Source organism: Calypte anna, chromosome Z, assembly GCF_003957555.1.
Source record: "Calypte anna isolate BGI_N300 chromosome Z, bCalAnn1_v1.p, whole genome shotgun sequence".
Lineage (NCBI taxonomy): Eukaryota > Metazoa > Chordata > Aves > Apodiformes > Trochilidae > Calypte > Calypte anna.
This window is the reverse complement of record NC_044274.1, coordinates 36,958,636-36,975,016: the sequence shown is the minus strand read 5'-3', so window position 1 is coordinate 36,975,016 and position 16,381 is coordinate 36,958,636. Positions and strand designations below refer to the sequence as shown.

The 16,381-nt window shown below is 42.0% G+C and overlaps 1 protein-coding gene across 1 annotated transcript in view; it reads right to left on the bottom strand.

Moving 5' to 3' along the window:
• Positions 1–13,111, bottom strand: part of LOC103539360 (guanine nucleotide-binding protein G(q) subunit alpha) — a 114,509-nt gene extending 101,398 nt beyond the window's left edge. The window contains exon 1 of the mRNA XM_030466819.1: positions 12,924–13,111. Within this exon, the coding sequence (XP_030322679.1) occupies positions 12,924–13,059 (136 nt within the window). The 5' untranslated portion in view covers positions 13,060–13,111. The remainder of the gene's footprint in view (positions 1–12,923) is intronic.
• Positions 13,112–16,381: the final 3,270 nt, after the last annotated feature.

Sequence of the window (16,381 nt, the reverse complement as noted above, 5' to 3'; positions counted from 1 at the left end):
TTCGTGAGGTATAATCTCCCAGGGCCACGTAACTGATCCTAATGGCCTAAATAAAGGTCTCTATTAAACAAATCAAAACAAAAAATAGTACAAGCAGCGTGGACAGGTGTGGTAAAAGGAGAAAACTAGAATAGGTGAACAAAAAAATCTGGGAATTTTCAGAAATTGTTGCAGAAAGCTCAAATGAAGAGCGCTAAGGATACATGTGAGACCCTGGTTTGTTTTTTTTTCATCACAAAACACTAAAAGCCACATTAGTCTCTCACTATAGTGCTGTTGTATAGCATTTAATATTTATTAACATATAAATACCATACAGAATTTACAAATTTGTTTTGGTTTTAGGGAAATACTTGCAATGAGTTTCCATTATAGCACCTATTGAATATAAGCATTAGAGGATTTCCTAAAGACACTATCATTCAGCAGGTCCAGACATCTCTTAAAGAGAGTAAGGACTGGACAGGAAGTCATGCTACCCTTTAACTCTTCAAGTAACAGCCAAAAAAACCCCAAAGGATGAGCAAAGGGTGAGTGAAAGAAAGAACATCCAAGAGCTAAGCTGTTTCAACATTTAAGATGATTTGCTATACAAAGTCAGAGGTTTTGAGGAACCAGGCATCTGCTAAGCCACTGATCTGGTGTCATGCAAGAAACCAACATGGTATGCATGAAATAACAGTTGTTTGAGCAGTAAGTATCAAATTACACAGATGAAAGTACTCGGCAGATAGCTGTCTGCCAAACAGGATCCCAGCAATATTAAGACTGGGGTAAGACATTGCGGTATTTTCACCCATGAAGCAGAGTAAATAAAAAATTATTACTGACTGTACTTGCAAGTGACACAAAAGCTGTGGACTGGTAAATTAAGAAGGGGCTATGATGCTGAAAAGCAATCAGAATAACCTATAAACTAGAAACAGATAAAGACTGTACATCTGAATGCAGTTAAATGGAAGCTTGTCAGGCAATGAATGAACCAACCTTGAAAAGCAATTATTTAGAAGAGTATTTGAGCTACCACAGATAGTAATCTACACATGAACAATTTAGTGTCATGGCTCAGAAGGCTGCTGCACTGCTTGAGCACACCCCAACAATTAGGTACCCCTAACTAGCAGAAGGGAAATGTTACTCCTGCACTTGTAATAAAATTCTATTAACATCAGTGCTCAATTCTCATTGTACTACAGAAATTATGTTGAGTAGTTGGAAAGGCATGGAAAGATAGCTATGAGAAAGATGAAAGCATTAGAAATCTATCCTACAGGTACAGAGTTAGGATTGAACTGCAAAACACCTGAGCCACAACAGGGGATATTGGGAAATTTTTTTGTCCTTGAAGTCCTTAATAAATGTAGTACTATGAATACAAACCAATGTAGTTATTTCTTATACTTTATCTAATCTCAGAAAGTAAAGTCCACAATAAATAAAAAAAATTATCAGACAGGCTGCTGGTGTTTTGCGGAACAGCAGTGTATTTAGCTTCAAAAAATACCCCACCCCAAGACCCCAAAAAATAAAAACCACAAAACACAAAAGCAAGCTTTTGAGAGCTATTGAGCACAGTGATATATACAGTTGATGTCACTATACCCATGATACGGTCTAGATGGATAGGCTGACATACTTTTTTAAAGAAAAGAGATAAAGTAAATCCACAAATAAACATTTGTCTTTCTTATGGCCCTGTTCTGACCACTTCCCAGAGTTTTTGCTTTCTATGCACATAAAATCCATTGCAAAAAAAAAAATAAAAATGGAGAGGTAATAGATAATTGAATGTCATCATGCCAAAGAAGCCTGGTAGCATATTAAGGCAAATAAAACACAAAGGCACAGAAGATGATGACCTGTTTCTACAGATTATACCAGAAAATATCAACAATCCTTAGAGATACTAACAACTAAAACATAGAACAAAGCCATTACGAAGCTGTCATGTGTTTTTTTCTTTTTTTAAACTATTCTAACATAAGAATGCACCCTAATGGCTTGACAAATCATGTATACAGTAATGTTGTATAATTACCAATTATAAAAACATCTTCATTTGCCTTTTAAACAATAAAAGCCATAAATCTTCTCCTGTTTTACCAGTTTTGTTTTATTTAGAGGCAAAATTCCACAGACAAAAAGATCCATGTGAAAATTTAAATACTGTCCTCCGCATTTTATATGTATGAAATTGTAGACAAAAAATAAGTCTGAAAATTAAAAGATTCAGCAAAAGTATTTACTGAGGATAACCAAATGAAAACCCCTCTAACAAAACTAACATGGCTGTAAATTTTAAGAATAGATAAAGTTTAGGCATAAGAATGCCTTTACAACTGAAGGGTGTACATATTAACTTCAATATTCAGCGTCAGAGGTTGGTATTTGTTGTTGGGAGTATAGGCACAACTAAACTATTAGCAAATTGTGTTCACATTGTTTATCTGGTTTTGGTTCAAAGGCTAGAATCCTTAAATATTATCATGTCCTAGTTCTTAACCCCAACTAGATTTAATAATTAATAGTAGTGTATTACCCTGTTGTACAGGCAGAGAACAAAGCCACAGTGAATCAAAATTTGTTACTATCATGTCTTGCAGATAAGCAAGAATGAATGGAATTAAGTAAATAAACCCATAAAGAACAAAAATTTTTCTGCATAAAGTATGTTTCTAGGTTCAAATGACTGTAGATGGTATTAGAACCCAAGCTCAAATTACCATAAGCTATCTTTAAAATATTACTGATGGTAACATAGAATTAGATCAAACATTATTAGTCACTTTACTCCAATTCAGTAATTCCAATTAATCTCCTAGTCCTGTTTGTAGAAAATACTCAAGTTTGCATTTTGATGAAAGCCAATTTACTCCTAAATTGTGCATTCTGCCTTTCTATGAAATCAGATTCTAATCCAGGAGAAACAGTCATCTATGCAAAATGGATCAGAGTAAATGTTTATTATAATTTTTAGTTTATTTACCATTTCAGTACTGAGATAAACAGAGACCATGTGGAAACTGAACACTGTACAAAAAACATCGCTGTTTCTCTTCAACATTCTCTCCTCACCAATAAAAACAAAAGTATGTTTCCATGTATTTTCAGAAAAAAAAATTAAAAAGCATTGTTCCACCCAGCAAGCAGGTTGAGAAGAGGTGTGTTATTACCAAAGCACTCTAATCATTGATTCACAGAACAACTTGAGTCAGGAAGGATCTTCAAAGATCATCTTGTTTAATTCCATTGCCACAGGCAGGGACATCTTTCACAAGACCAGGCTGCTCCAACTTGATTGACTTTCAACACTTCAGGGGAGTGGGAGCTGCCCCAGCCAACCTCTTCCAGTGTCTCACCAAACTCATCACAAAATTTTTTCCCTCATGTTCAATATAGATCTACCATCTTTCAGTTTAAAAAGGTTGCCCCTTCTCCAGTGACTACAGACAGACCCTGCTAAAATGTTTCCCTCACCTCATCTTTCTTATACACCTCCTGTGTGTACTGAAAGGCTGTAACAAGCCTCAACAGAGCATACAGGCTGAACAACATCCACTCTCTCAGCTGTTCTTCACTGAATTAATACAGACCTTTAAGCATTTTCGTGGCCCCCATCTGGACTCACTCCAACAGGTCCTTTTCTTTCTTATTTTGTGGGGCCCCAAAGCTGGACACAGTTCTCCACGTAGAGTCTCAAGAAAGTGGAGCAGAGGGGGAGAATCCCTAAATCTGCTGTCCATTGCTTCTTTTGATGCAGCCCAGGATCCTGTTAGTATTTTGGACTGCAAGTGCATGTTGCCAGCCCATGTCCTATTTTTCATACACTAGTACCCCCAACTCCTTCTCCATGGGACTGCTCTCAACCCACTCATCCCTCAGTGTGTAAGGATGATGAAGACTGCTCCAGCCCAAGGACAATGCACCCAGAACCTTGCACTTGGACTTCATGAGGTTCCCAAGTGCTGACGTCCCAAGCCTGTCATGATCCCTCTGGATGGCATCCCTTCCCTCAAGTTTACCAACTGTACCACTCAGCCTAGTGTGATGTGAGAATCTGCTGAGGGTGCAACTCAATCTCACTGTCTGTCACCGATAAAAATATTAACAGTACAATTCCTTTACATTCCCCACTCATTACTTGTTTCTACTTGGACAATGAGCCACAGATTGCAATTCTTTGGATTCAGCCATCAAGAAAATTCATCTGTTTAACTGTCCCTCCATGAAACTAATATCTCTCTGATTTAGCAATAAAAATGTGTGGGACCATATCAAACACCTTACAGAAGCCTGGAGAGATGGCATGCAAAGCTCTTCTTTGTCTACTGCTGCAGCCATTCCATAGAATGCCCATAGTCAGGTACATTTTTTCCTTGTTGGACAGCCATGGTGGCTGTCTTTAATTACCTTTCTTTCTTCCATATGTTTCAACATATCTTGCAAGATTACCTGTTACGCAGACAATTATAAATTATAGCCTACATTTTGGTCTAAATTTTAGTGTAGCCAGATGTTTCTTCATTTTGGTGGACTGAAAAAATGTTTCACACAGAAGTGTTTCCAATGGGGGATTTACAGTAAACCCTTTTGGGCATGATTTCCAGTACCTATAAATTCCCAGATGAAGCCTCCTTCCCTCCTTCCCCCCCCCCCCTAAATTAGCTTAAAAGAAGACTTGGTGGATTAAGGGAATGTTAATGAGATAAAGGGACTTAATTTCCTAATCTCACTTTCAGTAACAGGACAGGTCAGAAGTGGTGCTTGGTGGCCTGCACTCTGACATGAGCTACCCATTTCATCATCATTAATGATGACCAGGTGCATACATCGTAACTACCCCTAATAAAAACTGCCAGCCTCAGACAGGAGAGATCAACTGGCAGGAACATTGTCGCTCCTTTTCAAAATACTTCTAAATGTCAGGTTCTGTCAACGCACAAACATGAAATGATTGTTTTTCCCTAGCAAACAAATAAACATGAAACAAAACTAAAAAGCAAGCATAAGTGCAAAGTATTGTAAGAATCATTATCTTCTCTCCTACAAGATCAACTGAGTTAAACCAAATTATGTTCATAACAAAGGAATTGTTATGGTTATGAACTTAACATTTTTGGGGGGGTTGTTTTCGTGGGTTTTTTATTGGTATTTTTTGTGAACCACCTTTGAAAGGTTTTCACTATCAACATAAATGTTGATTTCAATGCCATCTAGAAAACATACTACAAGAGGATAAACATCAAATCATCCAAATTCCTGGACAGCTATATACAAACCTGTGGAAAATACATGAAAGATGCCTTTCATTTTCAGCATTTAATTTCCTTCACTTTTACTACTGTGGTCTGAGATGAAGTGCCACATATAGTACTTAGTAAATCCAGTATCACAGTAAAATAAATGTTGCATATTTGATCCTCAGTTTCCCAAGCCAAATAAGTTCTTAAAGGCACAAGGAATGATGTAATCTTTCCCAAATTTTATGTCTTTGAGCTTTTATGCCTTGTAAGTTAGCAGTTGCTGCTACAGAAACCTTCTGTTCAACTTTCTAGCTGACTGTATCCACCCAGAAACAGGGGCTGGAATAGCTTTCAGTATTCTTTTCCAACATTCTTTAATGGAAGCAGACTAATGAACATTAACTATCTAAGAGTTAAAAACCCTCCTGTGATGGGTTTACAGAACTTGGAGATAAAAGCAACTTTCCTTAACTTACATAAATGTTCTCACTAGTGCAAGGATTCTTGCCAAAAATTATCCTATTTCTATTGAGTTTGCAGCTGAAAGAGCAGTGAACCAAGGACCAAGAAGCAGTATGTTAGCAGCCAGTGAGCATAAAGTTCAGGCACAGTGACAGCCATACTTACTAGGCAATAATGTACATTCTGTGCTCTAAGAGCAAATACTGTGAAATCTAAAATATTTTTACCTAATAGAGAACTCAAAAGGAAGATTTATTTGGGCTGACTTCATGGCTGTATCCCAACTAAGTCAATAATTTCTAAACTTTCAATTCCTTTGACAGGTTTGGTTTCCATAACACCCAATTACACCAAATTCCTACAAAATTTTAAACCTCAGCTCTTATCTTGGATTTAACGTGAAGTGGTTAATCCCATTTGGAAGAAAAAAAACCCACCTTTGATCCATGACTGGTGATACTTATCAAGACTAGAGCTGCATTTTCAGTTAACTTCAAAAGAGTTAAGGACCCAACTGAACTGGCTTCTTCAGAAGAAAAAAAGATTTTAGGAAAAAAAAAAGAAAACCAAATAAAACTTTGTGCAACCTTCCCAGGAGAAAAAGAAATCCTCCTTCAACAAACTTTTGATAGCTAGGGCTGAGTCCCAAAGCACTGTGACTAGGACCACTATGGCATTCTTCTAGATACAGAATCACAAAATCATCCAGGTTGGAAAGGACCTCTGAGATGATGCATCAAGTCCAACCCTCAATCCACAGCCACTGTGGTTATGACACCATGGCACTGAGTGCCACATCAGTCTCTTCTTAAAAGAGGAACAGAGAATCCACCACCTCCCTGGGCAGCCCATTCCAATGCTTCATCACCCACTCTGTAATGAATTTTTTCCTAATATCCAACCTAAACCTTCCCTGGCAGAGCCTAAGCCCATGTCCTCTTGTCTTACTGAGAGCTGCCTGGGAGAAGAGACCGCCCCCCCCCCGGCTCCTACCTCCTTTCAGGGAGTTGTAGAGAGTGATGAGGTCTCCCCTGAGCCTCCTCTTCTCCAGACTGAACACCCCAGCTCCCTCAGCCCTTTCTCACAGGACTTGTGCTGGATCCCTTCACAGCCTCCTTGCTCTTCTCTGGACCTGCTCCAGCACCTCAATCTCGTTCCTGAACTGAGGGGCCCAGAACTGGACACAGGACTCAAGCTGTGGCCTCACCAGGGCTGAGTACAGGGGCAGAATCCCTTCCCTGGACCTGTTAGCCACACTGTTCCTGATAAAGGCCAGGATGCCATTACATACGAATACATACAGGATGCCTTTGCCATACAATACCAAAGGCACAGTTAATTAATGAGGGCAGGTCTTGGGTACACACAATTCATCTGTTCATTGAGACAAAACCACACCTCAGCACTAGACAAAATGTCTAGTCCTACTCCTAACAGATGCTTCTTCCACACACAGAGCAGGACAACCTAACTTAAAAAAACATAGCTCTGAGGTGAAGGCGTTGATACACAGCTCAGCTGTGTGAAGACAGTGATACAGCCTCTGCCTTTCCAACTTACCAAAGCTATAGGTTTCCATTTTGATAAACTTTCTGATGTTCTCTTTCTTCATTCAAGCTATGCCATATTGCACAGCACTTCCTCTTCAGAGAATGATGAACTGAACCATCACAGTGGCTCACCTGAACTGTATCATTCATAACAATAGTCTGCAGGATGATTCTGCTTGAACTGACAAACAAAAAATCTGGTTTGGTGGGTGTTATTTTTGTTTCTGTGATTAATATAATATAACCTTTTCAACCAAATGCACTCAGCACAGTGTACAAATTAAGCAATTTGCTTATGCCATGCCATTTGTCCTTTGAAAGCCCACTATGACAAAAACCTGTAGACTGTCACCCTTCAGCTTAGACCTGTCCTAGCCTTACTTATTGAGGGAACAATGTGCTTTCAGAAAATTTAAGATTTAATCTTTAATTTAGCTTGAAAAAATTATTTGTGCTGTTCCTGGAACTTCCCCAGTAACTTCCAAAATTTTGAAAATCTAAACTTGTGGTATCTCTTAGACTCATGCCCTCCAGAGTTAATGCATCTAACTTTGCACGGAGTTAACAGCATGTAAAGCTAGCAGCACGCTTCCATCTCTGATGTTAAGAACATCATACATGGTGTCCTTGTAATTTCTGTACTCTAATTCTTCCTTGGTTTTGTACTGCTTTCCTGCTGTTTAATTTTGCCAGTCAGAGGTTTTATAGTTAGAGTAAATAAAAGGTGAATGCTGGAAAATTTCCACAATTTTATTAATAACAGCTGTTCACAAATAGAAGCATTCAAGTGAAAGAACAGATTTTCCTGGAGTCTTCTACCATTCAGCAGGGCAAGAAAAAACCCTCAGTATTTTAAGTATCATATTACTGCAACAAAGCTAATTACCACTGATCACAGATCTACCTTATAATGTTAATTCATGCCTTCCTGGGATTAATTCTGCAGATATTACCATATTATTTCAAAAGAAATGTTTCCCCCTGTGAAACTGCCATTGCCATTATACAGCAACAAAAATAATTTGAAACATGTAAAACCAGAGAATTACTCTCTCTTTTTGCATGATACATCTACATGTCCATTCCCAAAAGTTTCTTCTGCTCAGCACAGATGTTTCCCTCTTGCACTCATGTATGTACTCTTTGCTAATGTAAGATACAAGTTTGGGGTCACTTGGCTCTCTGACATATCAATAAAGTTAAATTAGTCAGAATTCTTTGACTATTCAGGCTACCACCTAGTTCCTATTAAATTTAATGAGTGTAGAGCACTTGTAAATAAGTAAAGCCCAAACTACAACCAGCCCCTTTTAGAGGCTGCAAACAAAACATCCTTTTGTGATGCACTAAATATACTTCTCTCCTCCTCCTCCAAAAAGTTAATTTCATATATGGATACATATGTCTATGTAAGAATTTACATATGCATTCTGCATCCAGAATGAAATTATATTTCCTTAGAAGCATCTTCTGCTAAATAAGAGATAATTACCAATCCAGGTACAACACATAAATATGTACCTTAACTACTTGTTCATTTTACACTTGTAAAGATATACTGTGGTAACTACCTATAATTATTTGAAAGTGTTCAGTGTGAACAGCACAGACCAATAGAAATACAAGATATAGGTGAAATAAAAAAGATTTTTTCTTTCTCCAGCTGAGGAAGGACTTATATAAAACCAGTGTACTCCATTGTTGGCTTAATGGAACTACTTCCTCTTCAGCTTATCTACAGAAAGTCAAAGTCTGCTAAATCAGGAAGTTCTGCATACAGATCTTTAATTCAGCTGCCACATGTGTAAGAAAGTAAGTGAATATATACCCATTTGCTGGATATTCACCTGATGTTGAAAAGCATTTTTCAACTGGTTCCATTCACTGCTTCCTGTCTTTTCAGACTGGTTACCATCCTAGCTAGTTAAAATCACTTGTCTTCCACCTGTTTCCTCTGGTAACATTTAGCAAATAAGAGGACACTCTTATCAGGCAACTCTCTTCACTAACACAATTTGCTGTCCAGATCTGCTGCTCCAAATATAAGAAATACATACCCCTTAAGAAAACAGGATTTGCACATGACAATACTAGTAAATATGCTGCAAAACAGTAAGCACTCTCTCACATCTCCAGTACTTAATTTGGTCAAGGTTTATAGATACGTAGGCACAGCTATCCAGCTAGCCAATCATCACATTGCCAGATGATTTTCTTAGATATTCAAGGCATTTCCCACTGAGAAAACAGTGTGTAATGTAAATACAGATAGTGTGCACAGACAGAGGATATCCAGGATTGAAAGTTTACAGCTACAAACTATCACACAGGCCCAAGCCCTGCTTTCTGCAAACATGCAAAATTTCCATAGACAAAATTATATAAATAATAATCAGAACACATGGCTCATTACTGCTTAACAAGAAATGTTTACATACATGCTGAAAATACACGCATGCAGAATACTGTACATTCTGCCTGGCATGTATCAATATAAATCATTAAAACACCTTTTTTTTTTCCAATTACAAAAACAATGTGTTTTTACAGCTAACAGCAAACAATGGATGAACATTAACAACTGTAAGCTCTGGAGAACAATCATAGAGTTTCACAAAGTGTTCAGCTGTAATGAAATCCAGAAGAATTTGGAAAATAAACAAGATCAAAATCTAATTCAGTGAAAGACTGAATTTGTTCCAAAGTGCCTTAAACATTACAGCCAAGTTGTGCTAACAGAACTACTACTACGTCTTTGCAATGTGCTTCAGTGATTAATTCTGTATTCTGGTTTCTTACAATAGTAAAAAATTACGATGTCCTGTTATAATCTGTTCCAAAAAATTAGTAATGATGTACAATAAACTACTTAGAAGTTATTTTAACATTTAATGACAGAGAGGGATCATCTTGGCAGGCAGTAAAAGTGGATCGTGAATACACAAAAAGGTTTTACCAAGGTATGTTTGCAAGAGACACACACAATTCCTTCACTTTTCAAGGAAGCAGTGTATCTTCAACAAAGTTAAGGGGAAAAACAAGACCTCTTACTGATCAAAGAAGATCATGCATGGCCAGTTAACACATCTCATCTTACACATTGCTGATGATCTAAAGGATAAACCTCAGTCCCATATCCAAAAGCCTTCAATGCACTTAGGCTGTTAGGTCCCACAATACTTCACAAAGTGGGACCGAGAAGTTGGCACTTCTAAAAAAAAAACCAAAAAAAAGGAAAACATAACAACACATTTGCCTATGCTTCCATGAAATAAAGTGAAGCAGTACTAGTAATTTAAGTTTTGAGGGGGGAAAGACATGTAATTGGACAGTGAAGGTCTATTAAATTTTTTTTTTTTTAAATATTACTTTAAGCAATTTCAGATGGGTTTTGTGCTAGCAGTTTCACTGTTTTTAATCACTCATTTTCTATTCTAACATGGTTTTGTCTGTCTCATAACCATGTGAGTGACCCACACAAACAATACAAACTTAACAGAGAAACTGCCTATGCTGGGTAAGCAGTGACAGTGACTGAAAAAAAGTGCTGTCAGAAACCTAAAGCCCACTACTAAGGAAGATTTCCTCAAAACTTGTTTATAAACTGAAATTTGCATCTCTACCCAATCCCATGACTCCATCAGTGGTTCACCACTACACTTTATCTCACAAGATGAGATCATTAAACATTAATTCAAACAGCTGCACATGCACACACACTTTCAGTCAAACGTACAAGCGTTGACAAAGCAGAAGACCAAAAATGTGTGCACAGTAGAATTTTTGCACCAGTTTCATGACATAAGGATGTGATAAGCTGTTTTAACTATGAGCAGCTGAAGCTTTCATCCCTCTTAGGTCTGGAATGTATCATGCCTATGACTTAACAAGCAAATCAGAACTCATGGTTTGCACTGGTGTTGATACTTGCAAAAAACCTTTCCAATACACACTTGGGAAGATTATTTTTTTTTTCCTCAACGTTTTCCACAGGTCACTGTCATCACTGCATCACATTAGGTCCAAAGCAATGACACTGGACACCAATCCACCACCATTCCAACACTTAAAATTACCAGTTGCAGGACCTTGCCAAGCAGTCTGCACTACTGATTGCAGAAAACAGATCTTTCAACCCTCTCTCTAGGCAACATATATGGGTTGCATTCTGGAAATTTCAGGCAGTTTTCAAAACTTTGGAGAAGCCTCTGGCACTACTGCAAGAAAAATCAGGAAATTAGAGAAATAATTTGAATCAGGGTAATCAGTCAAAAACATGCCAACTGCCTATCCTGAAGTTAATATATACCATGAAGTAATTATACTTAAACATCCATAAAATTAAGCAAAGGCAAACTTCTATCCCTATTCTATCTTCTTCGTGTATCTTGAAACAGTCGCAACATGCACTTCTATCAACCAAAATAAGGCCAAAATGAGACAAAACATTATTACTGAGAGTAATAATCTCATCTGTCTCCACCACTCCTTTCCCACACCAGTTAGGGCTCCCAACACCCTTCTCTGTATCAAGAGGACAAGTTGCAGGAAATAGTGTATTCATATGGAAGCATTAAAACGTACTCCGACTTTTCCTTTTAACTCCCCTTACCTCATCGAAAAGGCAGTTTATTCCCCCAGTATTAATGACTACTTTCATATACATGACCCAAAACAAAAATCTTCAGCATAAACATCCCGCGTCCACTTGGAACAGCCCAGGCAGTGGTGCAGACATATTTCAAGGCCTGGCAGAAGCCGTATTACCACGGGAGCTACATGACATCGTAGAGCACACTGGATAACGGCCCTTTTAATTCAAAAGGCTTATTTTCACACAAGCCAACTTCCTATTAGATAAACACTGCCTCTGCATTATTTGTGGCTCCAAAATGAACAGCCTCTGCTTCAATTAATGAGAACTCACACCGTAGGTCTTACTTCGTGGCTAAGTGGGTGGATTTCGAAGGTACTGTCATTCTCCTGAATACTTCAGGTTACTCGCTTATACATCTGCAGCTTTACTGTTCCCCTTTCTTTCCGAAAGCCGATCTACAATCTGAGCACAAGCCCCTTAACCCAGTCTACTTCGTGAAATGTAAGTCACAATAAAAAAATGCAACCAGTGAGCCAACAACCTTCCCGAGGCTCACAGAACAATGCAGATATTAAACCCGCCACCATCGATCTGCACAGCAACTCCCCCTGCGAGTCCCTTCGCTAATTCGCTTCCTTGTCATCCCTCTCCTACACGCACTGCCGCCGACATTCGCACCCCCCGCCCCGCACCCCCTCACTCACCCGCGATCCTTTCCCCCCTCCATATTGGAAGGCCGTTCCCCCGCCACACCAAGCCCCTTCGCAGCAGCCGCAGCCGCGATCCCCGCCGCCGGACACAAGCCCCGCCACGGCGGCAGCACGGCCGGCAGCTCCCCGCGGCGAAGGCGGCGAGAGCCTGGGGGGCAGCCCAGACGGCCCCGCCGCAGCCCTCGGCCCGGCCGCCGGCTGCCTCGGCTCCGCCATGCAACGCACCGGGCGCAGGGAGCCTGGGGCGGCAGCGATGCCGGGGCTGCAGCCCCGGCGGCACCTGGGGCGTGCGTGCCGGCGGAGGGCCGAGGGGAGGCGAGGCCGGGCCGGGCCTGTCCGGGCGGCGGCAGCCGGCACTCACCCAGCAACAGCAGCTTCAGCTCCCGGCGGGCGTCCCGCTTGTCCCGGCGCAGCTGCCGCTCGATCTCGTCGTTGATCCGCCGGGCTTCCTTGGCTTCCTCGCTCAGGCAGCACGCCATGATGGACTCCAGAGTCATTCTTCCTAACTGGTTCAGACACAACCCCCACCCCCCCTAAAATCGCACGCACGCACACACACACACACACACACACACACACACACACACACACACACGCACCCCGCCGCACCGGCCCCGGGGGGCACAGGCGCTCTCTGCCCGGGAGCCCCCGCCGCACGCCGCACGGCAAGTGCCGGCAACTGCCTCGATGCCACACAGGAGCGAGTAGAAAGAGGCAGGGCCGCTGGCGGCGCGGATGCCCGCTCCCTGCCAAGTCCTCCTCTCCTCTAAATCATGCAGCAAACAACATGGAAACATCCACCGCGGCGGCAGCAGCAGCGCTATTTAACAGAGCCGCCGCCGCCGCCCCTCGCCCTGCTGCACCCTCGCCTCCGCCCGCAGCCAACGCGCTCCCCGAGTGTCCCTGGCGGACGACACCCCCCACCGCCCTCCGACGCGACCACCCCACCCCCTGTGGAAATGCTAATACCCGCTAATCCCTCCCCCCTCTCCGCACACACATTGCCCTGCCGCTCCCTATTCCTTGCAGCCGGAGCCCGGCTCCTGCGGGGTGGGCGAGCCCGCAGCTGCTCGGCGATCTCGGCGTGTGCCCGGCGGGAAGAGCCTCCTCACGGCCGAACCCTTCTCCTCCCCGGCGCGGCAGCGGCGGGGCGGCCGCTAACCCCTGTGGCGGGGAGAGCCGCTGCCGGAGAGCTGCCGCGGCTCCCCTCTGCTCTGCCAGTAAGGATGAGAGAGGGGGCGCGTGGCAGAGGACCGCCGGGGAGGAAGAGAAGGCAAGCAGGGCCCGGGCTCGCCCGGCTTTTCAATGGTTTGGCTCCGCGGGCGTGGTGAGATAGAAATATGGCGGCCCGTCACTCCCGCTCTCCCCCTGCGCCGCCCCACGCCGGGGGCGAGCGTCCGGACGAGCCAAGGCCCTCACCCCCCCCGGGATGTCGCCCCCAGCCTCCAGCCGGGCACGGGGCCGCCCCTGCCCGCGCTGCGGCGGTGTCGGGGGGCGAGAGGAGCGGAGGGGGGGGGAGAGACCGTGCGGTTTCAGACACCAAATGGCCGCGAGGAACGCAGCCTGTGCCAGTTCGTCCTGCGGGGCAGAACTTTCCCTAACGCCAGGCGTTGTGTTTGCTTTCGCTTCCTTTGTTATCCGTCGGGTCCACACATTTTTATTGCATCCGTCCGTGCTAGGAGAGATGACTTGGGTTGGCGGGGACGGGTGAGAGGGTGAAATTTGACAACTGACAGGGGGAAGAGAAAAGTTGGGAAGAAGGACTTTCACCCTCAGCGAGTGTGGGAACGCAAGGCGGGACGCAGGTAAACCACCAGGGAATAGGAAGTTCTGCGGCCCGCAGTCCTGGGTCCCTGCCCGAGCGGTTCGGTCGTATACCGGGGAGAGCAAAGAGGTTTGCCACAGCAGCACGGGGACATTACTTCCCCCTGACTGAAAGGAACCCACACCCACGCTGCGGGTCACATTCCACTGCTGTGAACCTCGATTCAGCCAAAGCCGGTAACCGGCACCCCTTGCCCCATCCTGGGCCTCGCTCCCGTTCAGTGCCAGTCCTGGTCACGCTGTCGTCACCAGTGGCCCCCACGGGGCTGGCACACAACTGGACGGGACCTGTTGATGCAGCTTCCAGTCTTTCTGGACTCATAAATTCCCTGCAAAATTGCCACACCTGCCTGTCGTTTGTAGCTGGGAATGTTGCAAAATCTGCTGTGAAACTTTTAAGCTATCCTGAGAAGTAGTGCTTTGAACAGCTTATCACTCTCTCTGCCAGCTTCACCTGTGATGTCCTTTCCAGCACCTTTTGACATCTGAGATCCACCTGTGCTTTCTGACAACACTTAATATGTACTGGCAATATTAATTTAGCAGGGGCTGCCATAGGACAAGAATGGAATAAGACTAGAATGGAATTCAAAACTGAGAATAAAATGATAAGGAAAACAATAGTCAATCAATTTTTAAAGAGTTAAAATAAAAATCCATTACTTTAAAAAGCATATGATTTCCATGTATATTGCTATAGCATTTTGGTGTATAAAAACAGTTAATAGAGGTTGGAATATTTTTATATTCTTTTTCTTTATTTCAGTAAATTAATGCATAAGGTTTAGTACAAATTCTGTAATCCTAGTTACTAATAAAAAGTACATTTCATTCAAACCATCTTATCTGTTTAAAAACCTATATGTATGTAGATATGTATATCTATGTATTTAGCTAGCTACCTAGCTATCCACCTTTTGGTTTCAGATTAATGCATTAAAATTAAATCAAATAAAGACTTCTGAGATTGAATTACAGGGATGGCTTACGTAAACATGCAAATAAGCAATGAAAGGGAGGGGGGGAAATTTCTTCATCAGATTAGTTCTCAGCATACCACAGCTTACTTCTAAAACCCCGAGCACAAAGGGGTGAAGGTGGGTGCATAGTACAGGTATGAGTACGAGTTCCTCGATGGGTGTGCATTCGTTTTGTGACTAGAACAATGGTACACAGGGTTCAAGTTGGCAGCAACCATCCTCTGGTATTATGTCTAAAAAAAGTTCATGATGGGTCGTTGAATTCGCAGCCTTTGAGTGAACTGTATGGCAGTCCCCCACAAACAGGGCACAGTGGTTCTACTGAAAACTATGTCCCAAACAATATTGTAACATTCCCCCCCTAGATTACACATGAATCATTATGTCTGAACTCTTTTAGGTGCTCAGTGTATAGCATAAGAACACAGTGTGTACCTCAAATGCAGAATTGTTATTTGATTTTGCATTTCCAATGAAAAAGCCTAGGGGCTATACATTTAGTCTGTACATACCACTGCCATTGATTGACATCACTGGATTTTAAATCACCACCAAATATCTTGTATCTGTTTAATGGATGAGCCATCTAGTTCTGATTCTGGCATCATTAGATAGCCATTACACACTGCTTTACCCATTTGCTTTGTGACTTAGTAGAGGTTAGAAGATCCCCCATTATGGACAATTACATAATAACAAACCTATGAGGAAATTTCTTTCCAGCTGTCATCTCCATAATGTTTGTTTTTTGTTTTGAAACATGAAACAGCCTTTATAAATATTTTATCCTAATAAGAACTAACGGTAAATCCTAGGCACCATTATTGCACATACAGATAATTATTATCCATAGATACTATCTATACTGTTACCTAATCCTGGAGAGATGCTTCCTGGTAAGTCTTCCTTATAGCATTAATAATCTATTTGTCTATACAGTCTCCAGTAGTCTCCAGTGCATGGCTCATAGCAACCCTGTTGCCTGTGAGACATTTTAATGTTGCTTGCTGCCACA